Genomic DNA, 22,814 nt, shown 5'->3' with positions numbered 1-22,814 from the left:
TGTCAAATTCCATTACGATAACGTAAGCTTCTCAATGACCTCTTTTCAGTCTCGCGTCGTGGTCTAAGACTGTCAAACAAAGCACGATTCCTTCACTAAGAACTCACCAATTTCCACCGTTTTACGTGTCGGGTGCTTCTTAGAAGTTATTCTTTCGATTTGCCGCTTCAAAATGGTGAAATTTCCCTTTGAAAACGGCACACTTGAGTCCAGAACATGTTAAAACAATATGGCGCGACTTAATCCGTCTTTAATAAATATATCAAATGATGCATTGACGTCACACAGGTAGGGGTGAGTGGGTCCCCTCCCTCGCAATATAAGCGACAAGAATGGATTTTGATTGGCCTGCTTTTGTTGAAGACAATCAAAACAATACATCCCGAGTAGGAGAGGGGAGAGTTTAATGAATAAATTAATGTACCGATTTGTGTATACGACGAAGAAAAAAAAAAAGAAATCGACCCGTTTTTAGACACGGTATGCCCCCTCAGGGCATCCCGCGTAATAAAACCGTATACGTTCGCATAAGTTCTGGCATTTCTTGAATGTCATGGGACATTCACGAAGCGGCGCTGCAAAATTCCCCATGTATTTTACATGGACAGCCTTTTTGTTTCTTTCTAGAACGTGACCGAAACACTGGCCGGTCAGTTTTATTTTTATGCCAGCAAGTTATAAGACTTCCCCGCCGTATCCCGCCGGTGTTGTGTACTCGCTTCTAATTGGTTCAAAAACAATTGGCTTGACAGCGCTTACGTTATCGCTCGCACATGCGCTGAACCGTGAAACTCTCCCTTTAATAGGGCATTTAATTAGTTACTATAGTTATTATAAATAATTTGCATTATTGATGAATTATTTTATTTATTTATGGAATTTTAGAATTGTAATTTTGAACTTCTATTTTATTTTTAATTTAATATTTATTGTAAGGCGCAGTTGAATATTTTTGTAGAAACTGCGCGGTATAAATTTAAATATATTATTATTAATTTATTAAAAAAGACTCGCATCCAGACTGTTCCATGCCCTCTCGTGTCCTCAAATGACATTCCCATTCTGTTGCTAAATCAACCTATTATGGCCCGGGCTCCCCACTCAGGGAAGCCAATGACAATACAATACGAGAAACGTAGGGTGAATGGAAGCAACCTTATTTTTGAAGGTTATTCATCACTGGGTTGAAAACCCAGTAACGTGGAAATTCAACACATTTGGATGCAACGAAAAAATTAACACTGACTGTTGACAGCTAAGGAAATCACTACCAATTCTTCTTGAGAAACTAAATCATTAGAAATCTACAAAATTTGGGAGATTAATTCAGAAGAAGTCATGAAAAAGGTCTATTGCAATTTAAACAAAATTGAAACTACTAAGAATCTTTCAAACAGTTGGATATATATTTAATGTGAAAACTGGCTAAAGAAGGAATTACTGAAAATGTAATTTATCCCTCTGGTGAGACAAAGATATATAAGCTTAAATATGCTCTCTGTGAGTAAACACACTCAATTTAATTTCTTAACCAGGCACGTTTCCAAAGTAATGACACAGAGCAAACTTAAAATGTCTTAAACTTTGCCAATTTTCAACACTCAGAAGTGACTGAGACCTTAGGTACTGAAAACGCGTGTTTATATCCACCTCAAAAAAGATCAAGACATTGCATGATCACCTCCCTTTCATCTGGGAGTTTAATTCATCTGTATCAATCTTAAAATACTCTAGCGTATACAATCACCCTTGCAAACGTCTTCAAACACCTTTCAAAGAAGTTTCAGTCCCGGTAACGAAAACTGCAGTCTTCTGCTTAATATATTTATCATCGATTTATCTGGATGATAGATGATTGAACCAGTAGACTACTCTCAGAAGAGAGCGTGGTGATAGAGAATGAAGAAGTCTATCTGGGATGGTCCAAGTAATATACACGAAGCTTAACTATTAAAATAAGTGTTTGTCTTTACCTTTCCAAGGTTTACAAAGCCATGCTTTTCGGCCAGTCTATTTGCTTCAGGCTCGTCGCCATCAATTTGCACTGTCCATCGATTCGAGAACTCCAGAGCATTCAAACTAAAAATTGCACCCGAGAAAATGCAGTAAACTAAAGGAATTGTGAAGTGCATATCTGTTTCCTTGGGATTCTCCAGTCAAATGAAATACAGCTTCCCTTTCCTTTATATTTACACATGACGCAATAGAAGAGAGAGGTTACAAAGCAAGCCCTCGCGTGAGGTGCCTGCATGCATGCTGCAAGTTTTTTTCGGGCGCTTGTCCTTCCCAAAAAATACTTATAGAAAAAAAATACAGATAACACCTGTTCTGCAGGTGCGAGTGATTTAGATTGTTCACGGAAGAAAAATTTATTTCTGAGACGACAAAAGACTTTATATTACAGACTCTCGCGTGGTCATTGCGCGATTCCTCGCGCCCGATCGATCGCGAACTTGTGCTCACTTCGACTTCCGTCATTTTGCACGCGTTGCGGTTCGAAAATTCCTGTCACTTTTATTCACATGGGTCAGTCCTTCAAGAAACACATAAGAACACCATCCTTTTGAACAGGTGAACTGTCAAACATATTATTTACCAGAAATACAGAAAAGTGAGAAAAGGTGGACGTTTTGCGAATTACTGTTTAGCCACGCCATACCTAGAGCGCGCGCACTGAGGAGGAATGTAGATCAACGACCTGTCAGCAGGATATGGGGATCTTGTTCTGAGTCTTTTGTACCAGCAGTAACGTACCCATCCCATCTAGGCATTAGAGGGGCATTTTTCTTCATTGTCCGTCCCGGTACAATGGGCATTAGGGTTTTGTTTCTCGCGTGACGCGAGGAGATATGGCTGTGCAAACTTTGCAAATTTCCTCATTGAAGATTTATTCAACTAAAAAGGGTGTGTTCAAACAAACATTTCTGAAGAAAATTTGTATAAAGCGACTAATTTGCAGTATCGTCACAATAACAACAGTGAAAGCCTTATCAAGAATCAACATGGATATTCATGTATGCGCTTGATCTCGGAAACGGTGAGTAACTTGAAATAGAGAGGCATTTCAACAATAAAATGAGCCAAAAGATATCGTGACAAGTCTGTGACAGTAATCCTTAAATTCAGGAATGAAACAGGCCTTTTTTACAATTTTAATATAAAGCCAGTTCCAAAGCAACTTTATTGATGCCTCTATTTTCTTTCAAGCTTGAACTCGTGGCCTTGCTTCAGCACTCCTACGTGAATAAGTAAGAAAACACCTTTCTATTTTAACTCCTATGTAAACAAACCAGAACATCCGTTAAATCTGAGCATGTATCAGTTACACTTCCTTCAGCGATGCAGGAAAACGAGACGTTCGTCAGCTCAGAGGACAGGAAGCGGGTAGTCGCGGAGAACTAGAAACGGCCAGTTAATTTACACAAACATTCCAGCATTAGGGTATTCATGAATGGTGCTTCATCTCCACTGAAAACGGTGACCCGTAAATTTCTTTACTGATACCGCTGCTGGGCCGTTTCTCGAAAGACCCAGTAACCTACCGGGCCCGAAAAGTATTTTTTTAAATGTTTTTTCGCCGATCACACGGTGATTTCAAACAGACTTGGCCAATGTTTTCATAGAATTATAAGATTTTAAAATTTAGTATTCAAAGCTAACAAAAATTGACTCCAGTTAAGAAACATTTATCACCACACTTATCGGACCGGGACGTTCGAGAAACGGGCCCATGGAACGGATTTCAGGGGTGCAAGGGAGGCAAATATAATGAAAATTTCGGCTAAATTCAGTGGGAAATTGCAGCGCAAATCGAGTTTATTGACGTTACTCCAGGAACGTGATCGAACAAAGTGTCAAGCTCTTGTTCTTGTATTTATATTAACAAACTCGATTTGCGCTACAATTTTCCAGTACATTTAGCTGGAATTTTCAAATTTCACTCCTTTCAGTCTGTCCCATCCCAGGGCTCTGAGCCTGTCCTCTGCTCCCGGTGGTTTTGTAAGCCGTAGAGGGCCATTGTTACAATCACTTGTAACTTGAAATAGAGACATTACGACAATAAAATGAACCAAAAGATATCGTGACAGTAATCCTGAGGTTTAAATTCAGGAGTGGAACAATTTTATAATTTTAATACAAAGCCAGTTCCAAAGCAACTTTATGGATGTCTCTATTTTCTTTCAGCTTGAACTCGTGACCTTGCTTCAGCACTCCGACGTGCCTCGTGAGTAAGTAACAAAACACTAGTCTATTTTAACTCCTCTGTAAACAAACCATAAGCATATCAGTTACACTTCCTTCAGCAATGCAGGAAAACGAAACTTTCGTCGGCGTAGAGGAAAGAGAGCGGGAAGTAGTCCGCAGAGCGACCAGTTAATTTAATGTATTTGCCCAAAATCAGGTATTGTTACATTTCCACCATTTCCACACATGTCAGCAGTAACACAATATTGAGCAGGCCGATTCCCCCCCCCCCCCGGTCCCACCCCCTTACTTGCAAATTTGAATTTCGCGTGTTTACCTTTTTTTTTTTTCGTGACGATCTGAAAACGGTATGTGAAGTGAGTTTTTGAAAAGTTCAGTGACAATTTGTTTATTTGTAGCCAAAAATAAATTTTTTTTCTAAGTCTTTGTTCATTTTGTCTACTAGTGTATTTGTGACACATTAGCAAACTCTTTTTCCCGTTGGGGACGAAAGATTGCGTGACGAGCCAAAAGAACGTGTGCGAGAGAGGATAGTAAACCGGTGTCACCACAATAAGAAAAAAACAAAAAATTGTTGCGAACTGTGACAGATGTCATTTATGTAAATGAAACATAGTATGGAGCCCAGAATAGAGCCCTGAAGAACTCAAAATTTCATTGTCAAACTCAGTCGCTTCTGTTCGTATTTTTGTCTTCTCCCTGTATACATGCCGTTCGCTTCTGTAGACTCATTGTAATTCGTATGCATGTACCTACTCTGTTTTCTGTTACGTCCACTGACCGTTGAAGGTCGACCCTTGTAAGGGACCTTGTGTCCTACTGTTGATTCTCCATGGGTTTTTTCCCTCAATGTATAAATAAATGCTATACCTAGCGGTAAGTTAATGAAAGTTTATGCATACCTATGTACAGTCGACTCCAGATAACTCGAACCTCGCGCTAACTCGAACCAATTTTCCTTTCCTTTCAGGTCATTTTCTATATAATTTTACCCTGGATAACTAGCACTCCCGATAACTCGAACCTTTTTCAATTTCCCTTCAAGGTTCGAGTTATCGGGAGTCGACTGTATACCTGTGGTAAGTGTAAGATATGCCTATGTCGGTTCGAAAAAACCAGCTGAATAACTCAAGGTATCCTAAAACGTAGGAAGGTTAAAAACAAGTTATAAAGAACATTTCTAAAATCTCGTGTGTGAGTGTGTGTGCTGAGTGTATGAAGATGTCTACATTTAACTGAAATGTAATTAAACGAGACTAGTGTCTGACTAGAAACCTATATGGTTTACTGACTTTGGCAATAGGCATTTCCACCATAGATATTATATTTATATTTAGTTGGTCTTATTAATACCTATAAAACTTTAAATTAACTGAATACACATTTATAAGGGACTGTGCAATAATTATCAGGAGGGGGGGGGGGCTGAAAAACCAGAGTTATCTAGCAAAAACTTAGACAGTACCCCCCCTCCAAAACTAAAAAATTAGTTCTAATCCCCCCTCTGTTATGTTAAAAATAACGTCGCACCCCCCCCCCCCCCCCCCATCAACACACACACACACACTCACTCCTCGCCGCCACCATTACCATAGATGCCTTTAAGTGCATACCTTTTATATTGTCATGTTACTGTAAGCGTACGCTTACTTGTTGGATGTCGTCGTCTGGAACAAATAATACCTCATATGAGTGTTGAACAAAGCCATCCGTTTCGGAGTCATCTGAATCCAACTCAGAGTTGTTTTCGGAAGTGCTTGTGTGAGAATCAGAGTCGCATTCGGAATCACTGGATAGGAGTTCTGTGTCACTGTCATTGGCACTAATTCTTTCGTTGTTTCGTGTTCCAGTTTGCGAGAAATCAAGAGCACGTGCTACCAGCACGGCTTTGCTTCCAGATACAGGAAGATTGTTCTGCTTAAGATAGATCTTAATTTGTCTTGCTGTGAGGGATTTGACTTCATCTTCTTCTTTCCAGTTAATGTCTGGAAGGGTATTGCGCTCAGCTTCCCTTTTTTTAGCTTTCAATGCAATAAACTCACGGTGTTGAACAAAACGTTTGAGAGTGATTTCATCAACCATCAACTTCTCACACACCTCCTGTAGAAGGATATTGATCGCTTGATTGAAGATTTAAACAAAGCATTTGCTAAGTACCGGGGTGCTTACCACTTTGGCTCAAAATCCAAAACTTCTGAAGCCAGAAAGAGAAAGGAGCAGAGAAAAGAATCAAAGAACAGTAGATTGAACGCTTCAAATAACAGACGAAAAAGGGCTTGCATTATATTTAGATCCTTGGGAGGAGAGCCTGTTGAACTTTGTTATGAGCCAGAGATGTATGGAATTCAGCAAATCGATTCAGTCGATGAAGAAACATTACTTTTATTCACATCAAAAACCGACAAAGCTTGTCTACGAGATCTGTTTGATTCCCATTGTTTTACGGGGAATGCTAAAAAACAAGTGCATGATTTTTGCTTTACATAGGGTCAGCTTAATTAAATAGAAGAAGGGTTAAAATTAATCAGTTATCTTTTCATTTTGATGGAATTTTTTCAATAATCGTTTAACAGCTGTTCGTATTGATATTTGTTACAGTCTATCATGAAGCCTGTATTGAGAATCTTTAACTGCGTTTAAGTTTATTTACATTTCGAATAAAACTTAAGGCCCCCCCTCTGCCAAATGAGTGATTTTACTTTGACCCCCCCCCCCCCCTATATTGGCAGCAATTTTAGGTAATGCCCCCCCCTCTGGTTTTTCAGCCCCCCCTCCTGTTAATTATTGCACAGTCCCTAATATCAATATCATGTTTTTAGGGAATTTATCAGTGTGAAATAAAGTATTGTATTGTATAGTTACGATTGTAAAACCACTCACTCCGGACATTTTTACTTTGTCCTTCCTCACTGGTAAAATTCCTGATGCACTTAAAACTGCTTTTGTGTCACCACCAGTATTTGCCGGAGGCAAACGGTATAAAGAGCAATTTTCCAATTAAAAACCAAAGTCACTTTTGCCATGCTTCTCCAAAGTTTTCAAAAAACTAATGTCTAAAAGAGCTACATGTATTACATTTCTTAACAAACATGATCTTTCGTCCAACAATCAGTATGAATTCAGAGCTAAGCAATTCAACCCAGCAAGTAGCTGTCGGCTGAGCTTGTTGATAAAATATCGGCACAGACAATAGAAAGAAATGAATACAGTCAACTCTCGCCTTGCAGACACCTCGCTATTACGGACACCCCGATAATACGGACAGAAGCTAAATACCCGGCAAAAATACATTACAGACATTTGACTTAAAGAAATTCCCGCTACAGTCAACTCCCTTTATTGCGGACACCCTCGGGACCACGAGTTAGTGTCCCTCACAAGCGAGAGTCCGTAACAGCGGGAATTTATTTCACTCAAATGTCTGCAATTTATTTCTGCTGGGAATTTAGCTGCTGTCCGTATTATCGGGGTGTCCGTAATAGCCGAGGTGTCCGAAAAGCGAGAGTTGACTGTATTACGGACTCTCGCTATTAAGGACACTAAACTCGCGGTCCCAATAAAGGGAGTTGACTGTACACTGTTGGGATATTTTACGGGACCTTTCTAAAGCGTTTGATACTGTTAATTATAGTATCCTCTATTAGATAAACTTGAGCACCGTTGGTTTAGGGGATTTGGTTAACCGGAAGTAAATAAAGAATGAGAGCTGGTCGAATACGGTTAAGGTCGCGCAGGAGCGGGCTTACTTATGAATAAATTTATAAGCCAAATTTCTGTGGCAGATGTTCACACCTAAACCTGCTGAATTTCTGAAAATTTGTAGGGATTTTGGCAGATGAAGGAATTATTCATGTCATCAACGCATTATCGTGATGTTACCGATGATACCGAAGAGTAGTTTTTGTGTCCAAGTTTTCTCATGTTTTCAGCTTGACAAGCGTCCTAAATGAGTTATATAACTCCATGATTGCATCACCTAAAGGTAAATCATAACCTCTTTTGCGATGCCACAGAAGTAAATTTTGTAATTTCCGCTTACTTGGCAACCCAATTTACATCCCTCCGCGTATCATGTTCTGAAATTCTATATCCGCGACGAAAACTTGGACACAAAATAACCGTTTTTCCCTCCGTCATCGTGCACTTTCTAAAGCTGTGAATGTAATTATCAGCCTGAGGATAATTTCTAACAAACCAGTGCACGTACAGACATTTCTCTGTTTCAAGCAGAAGCAATGGAATTACAGTCAAGGAGAATAGATTTTTAATTACCCGTCCAAATATACCGTTTGACTCAACAAGCTTTCAAACGTAAGTATTTGAGATGCACAGGAAGTTCTTAGTTTGTAGCTCAAAATTTGCGAACATATGCAAACACGCCGAACAGAATACTTTGAATAAATTATTAAGAACGTCAAAAAATCTTCTCATGATTATTTCGCCTACTGACATATCGAAACTGAAATAGATGCTATTCTCTGCTGCAAGCAATAATGGAAATGGCTGTAATAAATAAAGAGAACTACAGTACATCAACACACAGCCATAACAAAGCTCAGTTGGATACGTTGTACAGTGTAGGGTCCAAATTAGTCGTACTTTCCCGCCTTGATCGACATCTCTGGCTTCCTACAACTTTGAACTCGCGACCCTTTTTCAACAAATCCGACACAGTTACTAATCTTCTCTCAAAACAAACTAAAATATCTGGTACGTGGGAAGAGGCCTTCCACTTCCTTCAGCAATGCTGGAAATTAAAGCCTTCCTTCACCGCTAACTAAAGAGAACAAGACAGAAAGACGGAAACCAGAGAAATTTAATAACAGAGAAATCCAAAATAACGGTTTAATCCGCTCAAGCAAAACTCTAGTCACAGTTTTAAAAACTAACACAGCTAGCTACCACAAAGATCAATGGGATACGTTTTGCAGTGTTGGGTCCAAATAAGTCGTACTTTCCCGCTTTGATCGACATCTCTGGCTTCTTCCAAGTTTAATCTCGTGACCCTTTTTCAACATATCCGATACAGTTACGAATCTTCTCTCTAAACAAACTAAAATATCTGGTACATGGGAAGATGTCTTACGACTCTTCCACTTCCTTCAGCAATCCGGGAAATTGAAGCCTCCCGGCTTCACCGCTAACTGAAGAGAACACACTTCTTGGAAGCCGGAAAGAAAGACAGAAATCAGAGAAATTCAATAACAGAGAAATACAAAATAACGGTTTAATCCGCTCAAGGAAATATTTCAATCAGTAATAGTCAGTTAGTAGGCTATTTTAAAAACTATAAACACAGCCATCATTAAGATCTAATGAGTACGTCGTGTGGTGATGGGTCCAAATTAGTCGTACTTTCACGCCTTGACTGATATCTCTGGCTTCTTCCAAGTTTGAACTCGTGACCCTTTTTCAACAAATCCGGCACAGTTACTAATCTTCTCTCTAAACAAACTCAAATATCTGGTAAATGGGAAGATGTCTCACACTTCCTTTAGCAATCCGGGAAATTGAAGCCTTCCTTCACCGCTAACTGAACTGAGAACAGGACAGAAAGACGGAAATCAGATAATCCAATAACAGAGAAATCCAAAATAACGGTTTAATCCGCTCAAGTAAAACTTTAGTCACAGTTTTAAAAACTAACACAGCTAGCTACCACAAAGATCAAGTGAATACGTTTTGCAGTGTATAGGGTCCAAATAAGTCGTCCTTTCCCGCCTTGATCGACATCTCTGGCTTCTTCCAAGTTTGAACTCTCGCAACTCTTTTTCAACAAATCCGACACAGCTACTAATCTTTTCTCTAAACAAACTAAAATATCTGGTACATGGGAAGATGTCTTACGACTCTTCCACTTCCTTCAGCAATCCGGGAAGTCAAAGCCTTCCTTCACCGCTAACTGAAGAGAACAGGACAGAAAGACGCGGGAAATCAGAGAAATTCAATACAGCTTAGAAGTAGTAAATAAACCAGTATTACCTTACTCTGGAAAACCTATAAATAGTAAAATGCACCTCTGCAAATCTTATGATCTTGCGATTGCTTGCTAAAAGCTGCACATTAACTTCACCGAACGATTTGGTTCTCAGCTGAGTTCTGCCATGAAGGTGACTTTTTTTAACGTTATTCTTAAACCTGGTCTTCATCTCTGCTTACTTTCCGTTTTTGCTTTTCAGATATTCGCAATTACAGTTCTCGGCTTGGAGATTTTATGCCTTCTTGCCAGTTTTACACATGGAGAGGTTAGTATGAATAGAGAATGCACTGCATGCTCAGTAAGGCTTCCCTCATTATGAGCCAATAAACTAGAAACAACTTGGCTTTTTATGCTGAGTACAGGTACAGTTGCATGAAGGCCAGTTCCATCAAATTGCAAGCCTCGTATATAAATTTTTGACTCTTGCACTTTTTAATAAATTGAGATATTCTGCGTGAGAAACTCATAGCTTTTTCTGTTTTAAAAAGAAAATTGTTCGCTCTTAGGGTAGGCCATCACATGCTAAACGTCAGTGAAAATTGATCAATATTTCCGTCAAATTTTTTCCAGGTTAATCGTTATAAAATGGATCTCGTGGAAAAAGGAACACCATATTCAGAGGAAATCGATGTCGATGAAAAAAACGACGTAGAAGTTTTCCGAGTTCCTGCTCACAATGACGTCGAGGGCGCTGATTTTTACCACGATTTTAAGATGGTAAGCGCACGTAGTAGCAGTAATAATGATAATAACCATATTTAAATGTCAAAGTATTTAGTACTGCAGTGTTAATTTGGGACACTGCAAAATGACTGAGCCAAATTTGCAAACTGAACATCATGATAGTTGTTAAGAATCCAACTGAACAGGCGGGAGACAGATCAGTTGGCTTTTAATAAAGGGTGGTCAGACTAAGCACTAGGCACCCCTCCACCCTGATGAAAGGTGTATATCAGAATACATGTATGTAAAGATATTGGCTGAGCGGATCTAGGTCATTTACAAAAACTGTAAGTTTATGCTGAAAGTAACCGTAACATAGTTATTTCTCTGGGTGCTGAAATCCTGAAAGGAAGTTATGTACAGGCCCGCAAATGATCCCCGGACGGGAAATGATCCCTAAATTGGACCGCAAATGATCCCCGGACCGGAAGTGATTCTAATAAAATGTACCGCAAAATGAAGGAATGTCCTGGACTCCATGTCAGTTCACGGATATATGAGGAAAACACAGAATTCCTCAGGCTTTTATAACAACAATAAAAACCGATAAACGTACTGTGCTAAAAGACAAAATTAACCTGGCAATATTTAATTTTTGGACAAAACATAAAAGCTATTGATTTTTTAAAACGTGTCAGTCTCGGAGATTATTACACCTTTGATTTGAAAATACATTTTCCTTCACAATTAGCTATTGCTTCAATATTTTAAAACTCTGTTTTAAAAAAGTTAGATAAGACACTTAACTCTTTCAAAACGAAATTGAATTTTTCTCCTTGATCTAGGTCGTGCCATTAACAAACTTTATCGAAACCCTTTTGACAGTCCAACATACGCTTAGGTGGCCCAACCTCAAGCTGTGAGCGATTATCACTTGTGCAATAGCTGTCACTGCGAAAACATGACAGTTTGTACGGGAATATATACCATCGGGTTTGCGAAGTAGAAATACTGTAAAGTTCTTAATAAAAATGTCATCCCTTCTAAGAACTTTACAGTATTTCTACTTCCTAGGCCCGATTATAAAGTGCAATAGCGGTCACGGCGCAAGTATGGGAAAACATTCCCATACTTGCGCCGTGACCGCTATTGCACAAGAGACCATCACAAGATGATCATCGCTCACAGATTGAGCCGGGACTACTTGTGCACTTGAGATTTTTTTTTTTTTTTGGAGGCGTGAGAACAAGGAAACAATCCTCACTTGCGAAAGCGACAGCTATTTGGAGTGACTGGCAGAGCTCATAATTTAAACCAGGTTACTGTGGGAAAATGGCGCGGTTGAGTTTGCTGTTTCCCCTTGCGCTAGCTTTCGCTTTTTTTTTTTTTTTTTCAGTATTTACGGTGTAGGAGATAAAAAAAAAAAAGGATTTTCGTACAATTCGTACCCATTTTTGGCGTTGTAATCGTACAAGTTAAAAATATACATGTATGTTCCAGTTTATAGGACAATTGATTTTCTTTTTATTTGCACTTAACAGCTACACTGTAATTTTTAAACTAAAAAAAAATTGCATGCAAAGCGTTTAAATAAAATGATTGTTGCGTTATAAGAAAAAAAAATGAAGTGTGTAAAGTTTAAATACCATGTCCAAATTCCCGAGTCCATTCCATTCTATAATTATTGATGAAGCGACGAAATCCGGTCGGGGATCATTTGCGGTCCAATTTGGGGATCATTTCCCGTCCGGGGATCATTTGCGGTCCAATTTGGGGATCATTTCCGGTCCAGGGATCATTTGCGGGCCTGTACAGTTATAATCGATTGATAACGCGATGTAACTGATATTAGGGTGTCATTTTGGTGATGCTTATATGGGTTAATAACACCAAGTGGTTTGTTAAAGCGCTTTATCCTTCGTTTCGGAAACCTCCATTATTGACATTTATGCTTCGTGATCTACAGCGTGTCACTGTTACCAGGATTCTGTCTCGGAAAGTCTGCTACATCTCAAAACTGGACTCAGCTATGTCATCGCCAGGGAAACTGAAGGCGGACCTCGATCGGGTAAATAAACACATGCCGCCCGTGTTGTCAAAACTTGTTCAAATATTCGCCAATACATTCACCTTAGTGCTTGTGCCTTACATTTGTTTATCGCGCTGCCTTTAAGGCCTGGCTAAACTAGGAAACATTGTTGCGGAAACACTGTTGCGGAGGCAAATGTTTCTCAGTTTAGCCGCGCGGGAAACATGTTGCGGAAACAAATTTTGCTGCTCGAAAATAAGAAAATGTTTTTGCCTCAGGTCAAAAAAATTTTTGCTACCCGGACACAAATTTTGCTTCTGAAACATATGTTTCCCACTTTAGCCACCATGAAAGCAATGTTGACTAGTTTCCAGTGCTGCTCATTAAAATGTTCCCTTGCAACAACAATCTCGTTCTCAGAGCCCTCGTTACCCTTGTCCAGCGTTTCCCGCTCCGCTGGACAAGGGTAACGAGGGCTCTGGGAACGAGATTGTTGCAACAAAGTCAGTTTATTATTATGCGCATGCGTGACCCTCTGTTTTCCGAAACAATTCCTCGTTTAGCCACCGGGTTAGCAAAACATTTTGTTTGCTTCGCGCTATTTTAGCCACCTCAAAAACATAACAAGAACCAATGTTTCCGCAACAATGTTTCCTAGTTTAGCCAGGCCTTTAGAGGTCTCCTTAAATTAAACTTTGCTGGTTGCCAATGTTTTGTGGTCATATCAAATAAATAACTAAACCTTAAAAAAAGATAAAAGATTTTTCTATCCGTGGCGGTTTTCCTTATTAATGCAGTTATTTCATCTTGCATTGTGATTCCACAGGCAGCTTCCCAGACTGGCACGCTTCCAGAGGAGACAGATTCAACTCTTGTTACTGTAACTGGACCCGCTAACAGACTTCTTCTCACGAAGGAGATCTTGGACTTTTGCGGAGCTTTGCCGATTTACTACACGGAACACACCAAAGTTGATCCAAGCAATGGAAATGGAACTGCAAGTAAGTACAGGCAGAGTTTCAGTAGACGTGATCCAGACCAATTTCTTCAAAAGTCATCCGTATTCAACCCATACGGGCTCAAAGTATTTAGCCTGTATGCCCATTGTCCTTCCTTGTCTCTGAGATCCTCCGTCTTGTTGACCCTGTCAGTCAACTGTATTTTCATATCATTCAATCCATTGTGTCCCTCACTCCAGAAATGCTTATCCAATGTTCAGATCATCCTGCTGAGCCCGATCTAAATTTCTGTGGCGCCTCATTTTATATTTATGATTGCGATTAAATCTTGTTCTGAATTTTGTGGTGGTAAACCCAACATACTGAAGTTCACAAATCTTACATGTCAACAAATAGACCATATTCGACGAGTTACAATTAAAATTATAGTTTATAGAATATTCCTTTGCAAACCCAGTGGGCCTAAAACAATGCAGTAAAAACCCGCATATAAGAACCTAGAATTTTCGAAGTCAGGCTGAACAGGTTCTTATATTTTAGGGAGGTTTTTCACAATTCAGGCTGATTAGGTTCTGAATAGGTTCTTATTTTTCAGAGGTTTACGAAGTGTAACCCTTGGCAGAAATATTGTATTACTTATACAAAATGGTTTAGCACTTGTATATTCGACAACAAAATTGCATAAGATTTGCAAACTGCAGGGGTCGCGTTGGCCCGTCAACACTATGTTAACTCCAGTGAAAATCCAAACAAATGTAAATGGATGAATGAATGAATGAATGAACGAACGAACGAACAAACGAACGAACGAACGAACGAACGAACGAACGAATGAATGTTTATTTCCCACAATTATAAGTAACATAATAAGTACATAGTGCAATTTACATTGAAGTCGGGAGGAAGACTAAAGAAACCCTTACCGGCTTTTACAAAGTAGTCCGCCTTTGATTCAAATTACATTTTTAAGCTAACTTAATCAGGATATCAGGTTTGGTGTACAAATAACAGTAATAATAAAATTAAAGGTGCAAGTAAAATTAATTAAATTAACGCCTATATCATTATCATTGAAAGAGAAAGAATTGCTTCATTTTCTTTTTGAAAACATGTATAGAAAGAGGTCGTTTTATTTCTATAGGAGTTTTGTTCCCTGTATCAACTATCTTACTTCTTAAAGAGTATTTTCCATAGTTAGTTCGGTTAAAACACTTATGTAGATGTTTTGAATTCCTGGTATTATAACCATATGCATGGACTTCCGTGTTTTCAATGCAGAGGTCACTGAAATAGGTGGGTAACGATTTACTGATAAGACTAAAACTGAAAGATTCGATTAGTAGGTCATTAACCCGGGGGGGGGGGGGGGGGTACTTGGGTTAGTTTTGCTGGGCATGTGCCGCTGGCCTCTCAGAGCCCCTGCCCCATTATAGTCTATTTTGTGGCCAGTTATAGACCCCATCTTAGTCACTTTTTGGGAAAATGCAATTTTCGTGACCCCATTTAAGTCACTTTTTATTAATGCATCTACTTTCAAGAACGAAATGTAATGCGAGGTGATTGTTACATTTAATAAACAACAACTTTCTGAACTTTTTAACCGAGACCATTTTGAATCGTTACTTAATAGAATTTTCTTACCCCCAAAATCCGAAAATGTGCGACCCCATTCTAGTAAATCTATTGAAAATGAAACCCCATTCTAGTCAATCCAGTCGTGAAAATGCGCTCCCATCCAGCGGCACATCCCCATTAGCCTCTTATAAGGAAGTACCCCCCCCCCCCCCCCGGGTAATTAATTTGGTGAATATTTAAGAGACCCATCTTTATAAAAAGAGGAAGAGATGGTGCGGTATATGGAGAGAATGTTATGATACGTAGTGCTTTTTTTTTGTAATTTGAACAATTTCATTAGCCTGTTGGGGTAATTATTTTCGCAGACGATATTTCCGTAATGTAGGTAAGGGTAAATCAAACTATTGTATAATATTTTCAATAGTACTTGACTGACATAGAAGCGAATCCTACATAGCATACCGGTGGTTTTTATTATCTTCTTAGTGATATAATCAATATGATTCTTCCATGTTAAGTGCTGGTCAATTATAATTCCTAAGAATTTAGTTTTATCTACTCTCTGGATCTCCTTATTGTCAAGCTTAAGAGTCAGTGATATTTTTAACTGTTTCTTTGTTGTTCTAAATATTATGAAATTAAATTTTTTTATGTTGAGTGTAAGTTGATTTAGTGTTAACCATTCTTGAACATGAACTAATTCCGCATTTATATTACACTCGAGTTCATTTATGTCCTTACCTGAGCAAAACAGATTAGTATCATCTGCAAATAATATAGTAGATAAATTTTTGGTAGAATTGTTTAGGTCATTAATATAAATTAGAAAAAGTAATGGTCCAACAATAGATAAATCAAAGAAAACATATACAAAATAACTTTTTGTCAGAAGTTTCTCACACAATTAAAATCCAGAATTTTGACCATCAAAATTGGAGTGATTGTTTTTGTATAAGAACCTATTTTTCTTTGCCAGACTGAACAGGTTCTTATATTTTTGGGTTTTTAAATGCCAAATTTTAGCCTTTAGGTTCATATATCACTAGGTTCTTATATGCGGGTTTTTACACTAATGAGAACAGTTAACAAAAGATGAAAGATAAAAACTAAAAGGTAAACTGAATCTGAACTGGTTAAAACGAACACGATTACTGAAGAGGCAATGCGGCAGGCATCAGACACAAATGTCTGAAGAAAGGCAATCAATCCTCACGTAAAAATATTGCGTAACGAAATCCCAAAACGAGGCCTTTGGGGCCCGAAAGGGCCAATAAACAACAAAATCCCGGGAGGGGTCCTTAAGCAATGCTAATCATAATAGGTTCTCCGGGCAGGGCATTTGAGTCCACCTAACACCTGAAGGGCTGACAAAATCCAAGGAAGGGGCCTTTGAATGATTAATCATGCAGGAACGTAAACTAATTATAACAGATTCTGTTTTTTTCAATGAAATTCCTCCCTTGTATTTAAGCCGTAGGGTGCCAAAGAGAACAGCTGAGCACTCCAATAAGCCTCTTGATTTGCAGAACTGCTGTCAGAGTGCTCAATGGAAAAACTAGAGCATAAATAGATTAAGACAGTCTAGTCAACTGAAGATTTGACTTGGCATATTTATTATTATATAGTTTCGCACCGCACAACCTGTACGGCACTCATCAGATAAATAGCCAAATGTAAAATGTAAAATAAAATGTAAATCTAAAATTTTACATTTGGCTATTTATCGCTGATGAGTGCCGTACAGGTTGTGCGGTAAGAAACTATATAGTAATAATACGCCAAGTCAACTCTTCAGTTGACCAGACTGTCTTAATCTATATAGTACCCACGGTGTGAAGCCAAAACTTCATCTGTCTGTCACTTGCTTTGCAGTTATCCGAAACAGACGTCAGAAGCGAGACTGGATTGTAGAGAAACATAAATCTTGCCTTAAAACGCTTGGAAGAGATCATTTCGAATACGTGAAAAAAGGTGGTTGCCATGATGAAGATGTAAACTGGGATTTAACATGCAAAATGTATCGCAGGCTCATGAACTGCTTCCATTATGTTACATGTACTAATCAGGCACCAGTGAAAATGTCATGGAACTGCAAATCTGTGCATAGAAGTTCTCGGAGTCCAATCTGTTGTGACTTCATATGTCCTACCTGAGAGCTACGAATGTTCCTTGCCAGCGGAACAGCTATTTAGATTTGTTAAGATTTTGAATGTTTCTACTCGTTTAGTTTTCCTGATAAGAATTTGATTTTGATTTGAAGTCCGCGTAAAAGTTTAGGACAGAGTCACTAAAAAAAAAACATTTAACTTTCGACACTTCTTGGCACTTCCTCTTTTGGACGGACCGGGTACAGGTTTACGGGCAATTTTTTCTGCCCTACTTATTTTTCGTAGTTATAGTTAAACCTATATTAAACGGTCACCATTGGGAAACGGCTCATTGACCCGCTTAATACAAGTGTAACTGGAGTAAAAAGATATCAACAACAGAGCAATTTGACTTAGGAGTAAAGCCACACAGGGCGAATTCGCCAGTAAAAATTTTGTACTTCCTTTTGTCATCTGTAAAGAGAAATTATAACATTTGGTTACCAGAATGGACATACTTACAGTTACTGTTTTGGAGTCTCTTTTAACAAAGTGGCCGTTTAACAAATGCGAAGACAATAAAAATGGACTCGTTAGGACTTTGTAATCAGGTGACCGCTAAATAGATGTCGTTTTTACGGTTAATCGGGGAAGCAATTTTCGAGACTTTAAGAAATGACCGCTTAAAAGAGAGTAAGCCCTTAATAGAGGTTTGACTGTTAAGTGTTTCTTTAAATTAACTTTTGCTAGTTTGCAATACATCTCTCTGCTTTGTCAAGATGTGCCTCATTTTTGTACAGCATCAAACATTCTAAAGTAAAAACAATGGCAGGTCAAGTGCGTGTGTAATCTGAATCCATCTACGTAAATAATAGGTGTTAGAGAGACACTCTAATTTTTTTGAATTTTGAAAAAAAGAATGTCTTGGTTGGCTCGTTTCTGTTTGTGCGATTACATTTGGCAATTTTCCATTAAATTTTCGCTGAAAAATTTAGCTCCTATTGACAAATTGGCATACTGAATTTTTGAACAAAAAATACCGGTTCAGATCGTAAAGGTTTTATTGAATGTGGAAAAAATAGTTATCGGGAATCCTCTCTAAGAAATGTCGAAAATTTATTACATTTATTACACACATTTCCTTTTTTTTTTGCTAAAAATAGCTCAGTGATTTTAAACTTGATTTTCAAAATAGATTGAAAAATAGTCTAGTCTACAATAAAACAACGTTGTTGATAGCTCAAGTATAGAGTACGTAAAACTATTCTGAGACAGTTTAGGCTATTGTAATTGTTACTAACTTCAAGTGTAAAGAAAATAATTGATCGTGGGTTATGTTACCAAGCTATATAATCCTTGTAATGGTACGTTTAAGTCATATCTTTATATGTATCTGACTTGACGTTTTATGAAATAAACAAATATCCTTTGCTGGCCTTGTTGTGTTTTTCCTTTTTAGTTTTTTAACTACACTTCAACCTCCATAGGACGCTCTGCCCAGCTGATACCTCTTACTTCCATAAATAATGCACCTCATTTTTAGTAGAGATCCGTGAGGATACATTTTGATGAATAATACAAGTGGTACAGATGGTGACTGTTGTTTAACTTTAGTCCGTTGTCGTTGTTGTTGTTTAAACTCGAGCTATATACAACCATACAGCATTAGGCAACTTTGACATGATTACGGATAACAAAGAACTTTTTGGAGCTACTATGAAGTGATCAACAGATGTTTTGTCATAGAGCATTTGGAACTAAAAAATCCACCAGCAATGTTAAGGACGGTGCCTACTTTCGCTCAACGCATACGTTCTGCGCATCACGAGATACTCGGGTTTCCTATATGGGTGGTGGCGCAGGTTAAAATTATGCGGAGAAAGCAGAATTTAGCAAGTTCTTGGTATCCAAAAAGAAAATTGAGGGTCACCAAGTAACCATGCATTTTTCAGAGATAATAAAGCTTCAATTCGGAAAAAAATACGCCATTCATTGCTTTGTATTTTACTGCTTCTTAGAATAAATTGTTGCTTAATTATCTTTCAAAATTGCCCCGCTACCCCCAATATTCTTTTTGGACTCCAGTAGCCCATACTAAGATCTGCGTTGCCCGTATAGTCATAAACTGTACAAAAACACTTCTGTATAAGTAAGCATCGCCCTGAAACAATCCTTAAAGGGACAGTGTCACCTATTTGTAATTTCACTTTCAGAATAGCCAAGAAACATGTGTTTGTATTGATGGACACGTTAAAATAATGGTTTCGTTCGTTTCGTTCGTTCTTTCGTACCTACTACGGCACAAAAACTAAGATGAATTATCTGTGGCTGCGGATGGCTAGGATGGAAATAGATTGCAACTTAAAAAATTTGGACAACGTTTTCAAGTTCTTCAGGACTGTGTATTTTGGAGAAATTGCTGATAAACCTGATTATAGTTTGTTCTTCCCAGAAAAAATCACTTATATAATATTTTTTCGTTGGTGCTAAGAGCAATATGTTGTTAAAGGAAGAGCACCTTGTCAAATGTTTGATTAGTTTTGCCCAAATTAAACGAAGCGAAATCTTTTTGATAGTCAAGCCAAGTCATCTTTTCTTAAACAGGGTAGCCTTTTAGCTTTAGGCTGGCATATCAATAGAGGCCGGCGTACTTGATTACTAGAAATAAAAAAGCGGATCTTCAATATGTACAGTGACTTTAAACAGTGTTTTATAAGTTAGGGACTGTGCAATAATTATCTAGAGGGGGGGGGGGGTCTAAAATTAGCAAAGTAGGCCTTAAAATAAAGTTGCACCCCCCCTGAATTAAAGTTAAAATAACTTCTTGTCCACCCCCGTCTAGAGGGGAGATTACTTTCAACCCCTCCCCCCTACCCAACCTCCGATCCTCCCTACATCCCTACATCCCTCTTTACCTTTACACTACTTCTGGTATGTCTGCATCACCAATAAATAAAACTTTGAAGCTGCGCTCCACATAATCGTCGCCTGATGAACCACCTTATTCATACTCGGTTGGCTCCTCAGAATCATCATGAGATCTGGAGGGCATGTTTTCATCATCATCTTCGATGTCTTCATCAAATGTTCTTGCTACAGAACCATCTGCATATTTAACTATTCGCTCAACTAATTGTGCCTTGTTTCCAGATACCATTAGACATTCTTGCCATAGATAGAGCCGAAGTCGCTTGTTAGTCAGTCTTTCAACATCGTCTCTGCACTCCCAACAAATATCTTCTGGAATGGTGTTTCTTTCCAGATTTCTTTTGTCTGCTTTTAGAGCCAAGAATTCAAGGTGCTGAAGATATCTTCTGCAAGAACTTTCGTCATGTTAAGCTTTAAGCATGCTTGCCGTATGGCCTGGTTATCAGAAGGGGTCACTTTCTTTTCAACAAACATCTTCTTCATTTGTACACTAGGAAGGATACTGTCAACATCGCTTGGAGCCAAACGAGGTTCATCAACTGGGAGATACTTTCCTGGCGAGGACGGATCAAGGGCTGGCAATGGAGATCGTGTAATGGGAATGCCACCTGTCCAACCTTCTTCCTCGCATTCATCGCAGGTTGGGTCACATGAAAACTTGAAGTACTCAAGGTAGTATTGTCCTTGCTTCACATGGGCATCTTTCATCTTTTGAAGCTTTGAAAAAACTCCGTTCCCGCATATTTTGTGTCGTTGCTGTGGAGAAGCCTTCCTCCATTTAAGAAGGTACTTGGAGAGATGAAGCAGGATGTGACTTTCCGGATGGTAGCTGGCAAGGGAGATCAGGAAGTCATTCTTTCCAGGACCCGATTCGTCATGAATACGCTGTGCAATTTGGTTGGCCATTGACCAAGTATTTGCTTCCTCCCAGGCAATGCAGTGTTGTTCTATGTCTTTCAAGCACATTCTTTCCAATTCTGCAGTAGGAAGCCTGTGAAAAGGGTCATTGGGTGGGGCAACCGGACTTCCTGACGTAAGAGCTTCTCCAATTGCAGCATTAGTGCGTTCTGCCTCGCGCCTCGTTCTGCGCCGAGTCATGCGGCGCCCTATGCAAACGAATACGATGGTCTGATTCAAGCAACTGGCACACCTGAAGGAACAAGTCCTGGACTTCTATATTATGGACACCTGCTCCAGGACCTTTGTCTGTCAATTTGAAGCTGTTAATATATATATTTCCTAAAAAATTCCAAAAATTGATTTTGATTAGCTTACATGTAATATACATTATCTTGAGTCCATGGATTGAGATCAGACCTCTCAGTTTAACTTCTAACCCCCCCCCCCTACAAATGTTTAAGAAATTGCATCTTACCCCCCCCCCCTACCCTGCGCTTTGGTTTAAGTTCAGGCCCCCCTTTTAATCTTAGAGCCCCCCTCCAGATAATTATTGCACAGTTCCTTAGTTCAGTGGCAACTGATTTGGAACATTTGGAATTTCAGAAAAACTTATTATTCCAGTAGCGAATGGAAAAATGTGCTCCTCTTTAAATTGTTCCTCTCTTGATTGTATTTTGACCTATTTTAGTACTAATGTATCTTTTTCTATTTTATTACATTTTCTGTCAGTAAACCTACTCCATAGTGAGCACTTTAAGTGTTGGTAGTACTTGTATTGTTATTGAGACGGCAATACAACTTTAACCGGAGAACTTTATTGGTTTTGCGCTGGAATTCGAACGCATCTACTCGTTAAACTGACAGAAATTCTGGCGAAGGCCGAGAACGGTGAATTGTTGAAGAGTTGAGTAAATGATGATGATGGTGATGGTAATGGTTCGACTGAAGCAAGAAATAATAAAAAAGATGAGCAGGAAAAAGACACGAAATAACAACTGACAAAACTACGTACTTCAAATGTTTCAAGAACAAAGCCAAAAGAGAATCAAGCGTCTAGAAGGATGAAAAGTCTTGAGAAAATCGATCTGACCTTGAGCGTTAAAAACTAGAAAATTATAACGAGTGATTGAGGCGCCAAAAAACCTAAAGTACAAGCAAAGCGAGTAAGATAAGCAGTGCCGGGGGAATGCGTGATAAGCATAATAAGCACTGAAGAATGCGCAAGAAAAATCTAAAGTAAAAGAATGTTCACGTTTGAATCCTACAGTACTGTAAGTTGTGTAGGCCGATTGTATTGTAGTATTGTCATTAATAATAATAATAATAATAATAATAATAATGATAATAATAATAATAATAATAATAATAATAATAATAATAAGTGATCAGGGCACTGGACCTAGTTACATCAGAGGTTCCATGGTTTTCGAAAACCCAGCCTAAGCCTATGTACGAGAATGAGAGGGCGATAGCATACAGGGACATTC

General features: G+C 38.7%; 2 protein-coding genes across 6 annotated transcripts in view; one reads left to right on the top strand and one right to left on the bottom strand.

Moving 5' to 3' along the window:
• The window catches only part of LOC146459388 (proprotein convertase subtilisin/kexin type 6-like), a 67,218-nt gene extending 65,023 nt beyond the window's left edge, over positions 1–2,195 (bottom strand). For 3 of the 5 annotated variants that reach the window (XM_085089603.1, XM_085089604.1, XM_085089605.1), the window contains exon 1: positions 1,974–2,193. In XM_085089603.1, coding sequence (XP_084945729.1) covers positions 1,974–2,132 — 159 coding nt within the window. In that variant the 5' untranslated portion in view covers positions 2,133–2,193. Of the gene's footprint in view, positions 1–1,973 lie in introns of all 5 variants that reach the window. The other 2 variants (XM_085089600.1, XM_085089601.1) reach the window with 1 other exon arrangement.
• An 8,056-nt stretch (positions 2,196–10,251) lies between these two features.
• LOC146459387 (uncharacterized) lies at positions 10,252–18,935 on the top strand. Its single transcript, XM_085089538.1, has 6 exons — positions 10,252–10,316; positions 10,386–10,451; positions 10,757–10,903; positions 12,816–12,917; positions 13,705–13,879; positions 17,285–18,935. The coding sequence occupies exons 1-6, from the start codon at positions 10,311–10,313 to the stop codon at positions 17,563–17,565; spliced, it is 777 nt and encodes a 258-aa protein (XP_084945664.1). The 5' UTR covers positions 10,252–10,310; the 3' UTR covers positions 17,566–18,935.
• The last annotated feature ends 3,879 nt before the right edge of the window (positions 18,936–22,814 follow it).

This window comes from Pavona decussata, unplaced genomic scaffold (assembly GCF_977016875.1).
Source record: "Pavona decussata unplaced genomic scaffold, jaPavDecu1.1 SCAFFOLD_219, whole genome shotgun sequence".
In the NCBI taxonomy this organism is placed as follows: Eukaryota; Metazoa; Cnidaria; class Anthozoa; order Scleractinia; family Agariciidae; genus Pavona; species Pavona decussata.
This window is presented reverse-complemented; position numbering and strand designations above follow the sequence as displayed.

Excerpts from the sequence above, each read along its gene's own strand:
- LOC146459387 (XM_085089538.1), top strand. Across the intron at positions 12,918-13,704 it reads TGAAGGCGGACCTCGATCGG|GCAGCTTCCCAGACTGGCAC; the intron begins GTAAATAAACAC and ends GTGATTCCACAG. Across the intron at positions 13,880-17,284 it reads CAATGGAAATGGAACTGCAA|TTATCCGAAACAGACGTCAG; the intron begins GTAAGTACAGGC and ends CTTGCTTTGCAG.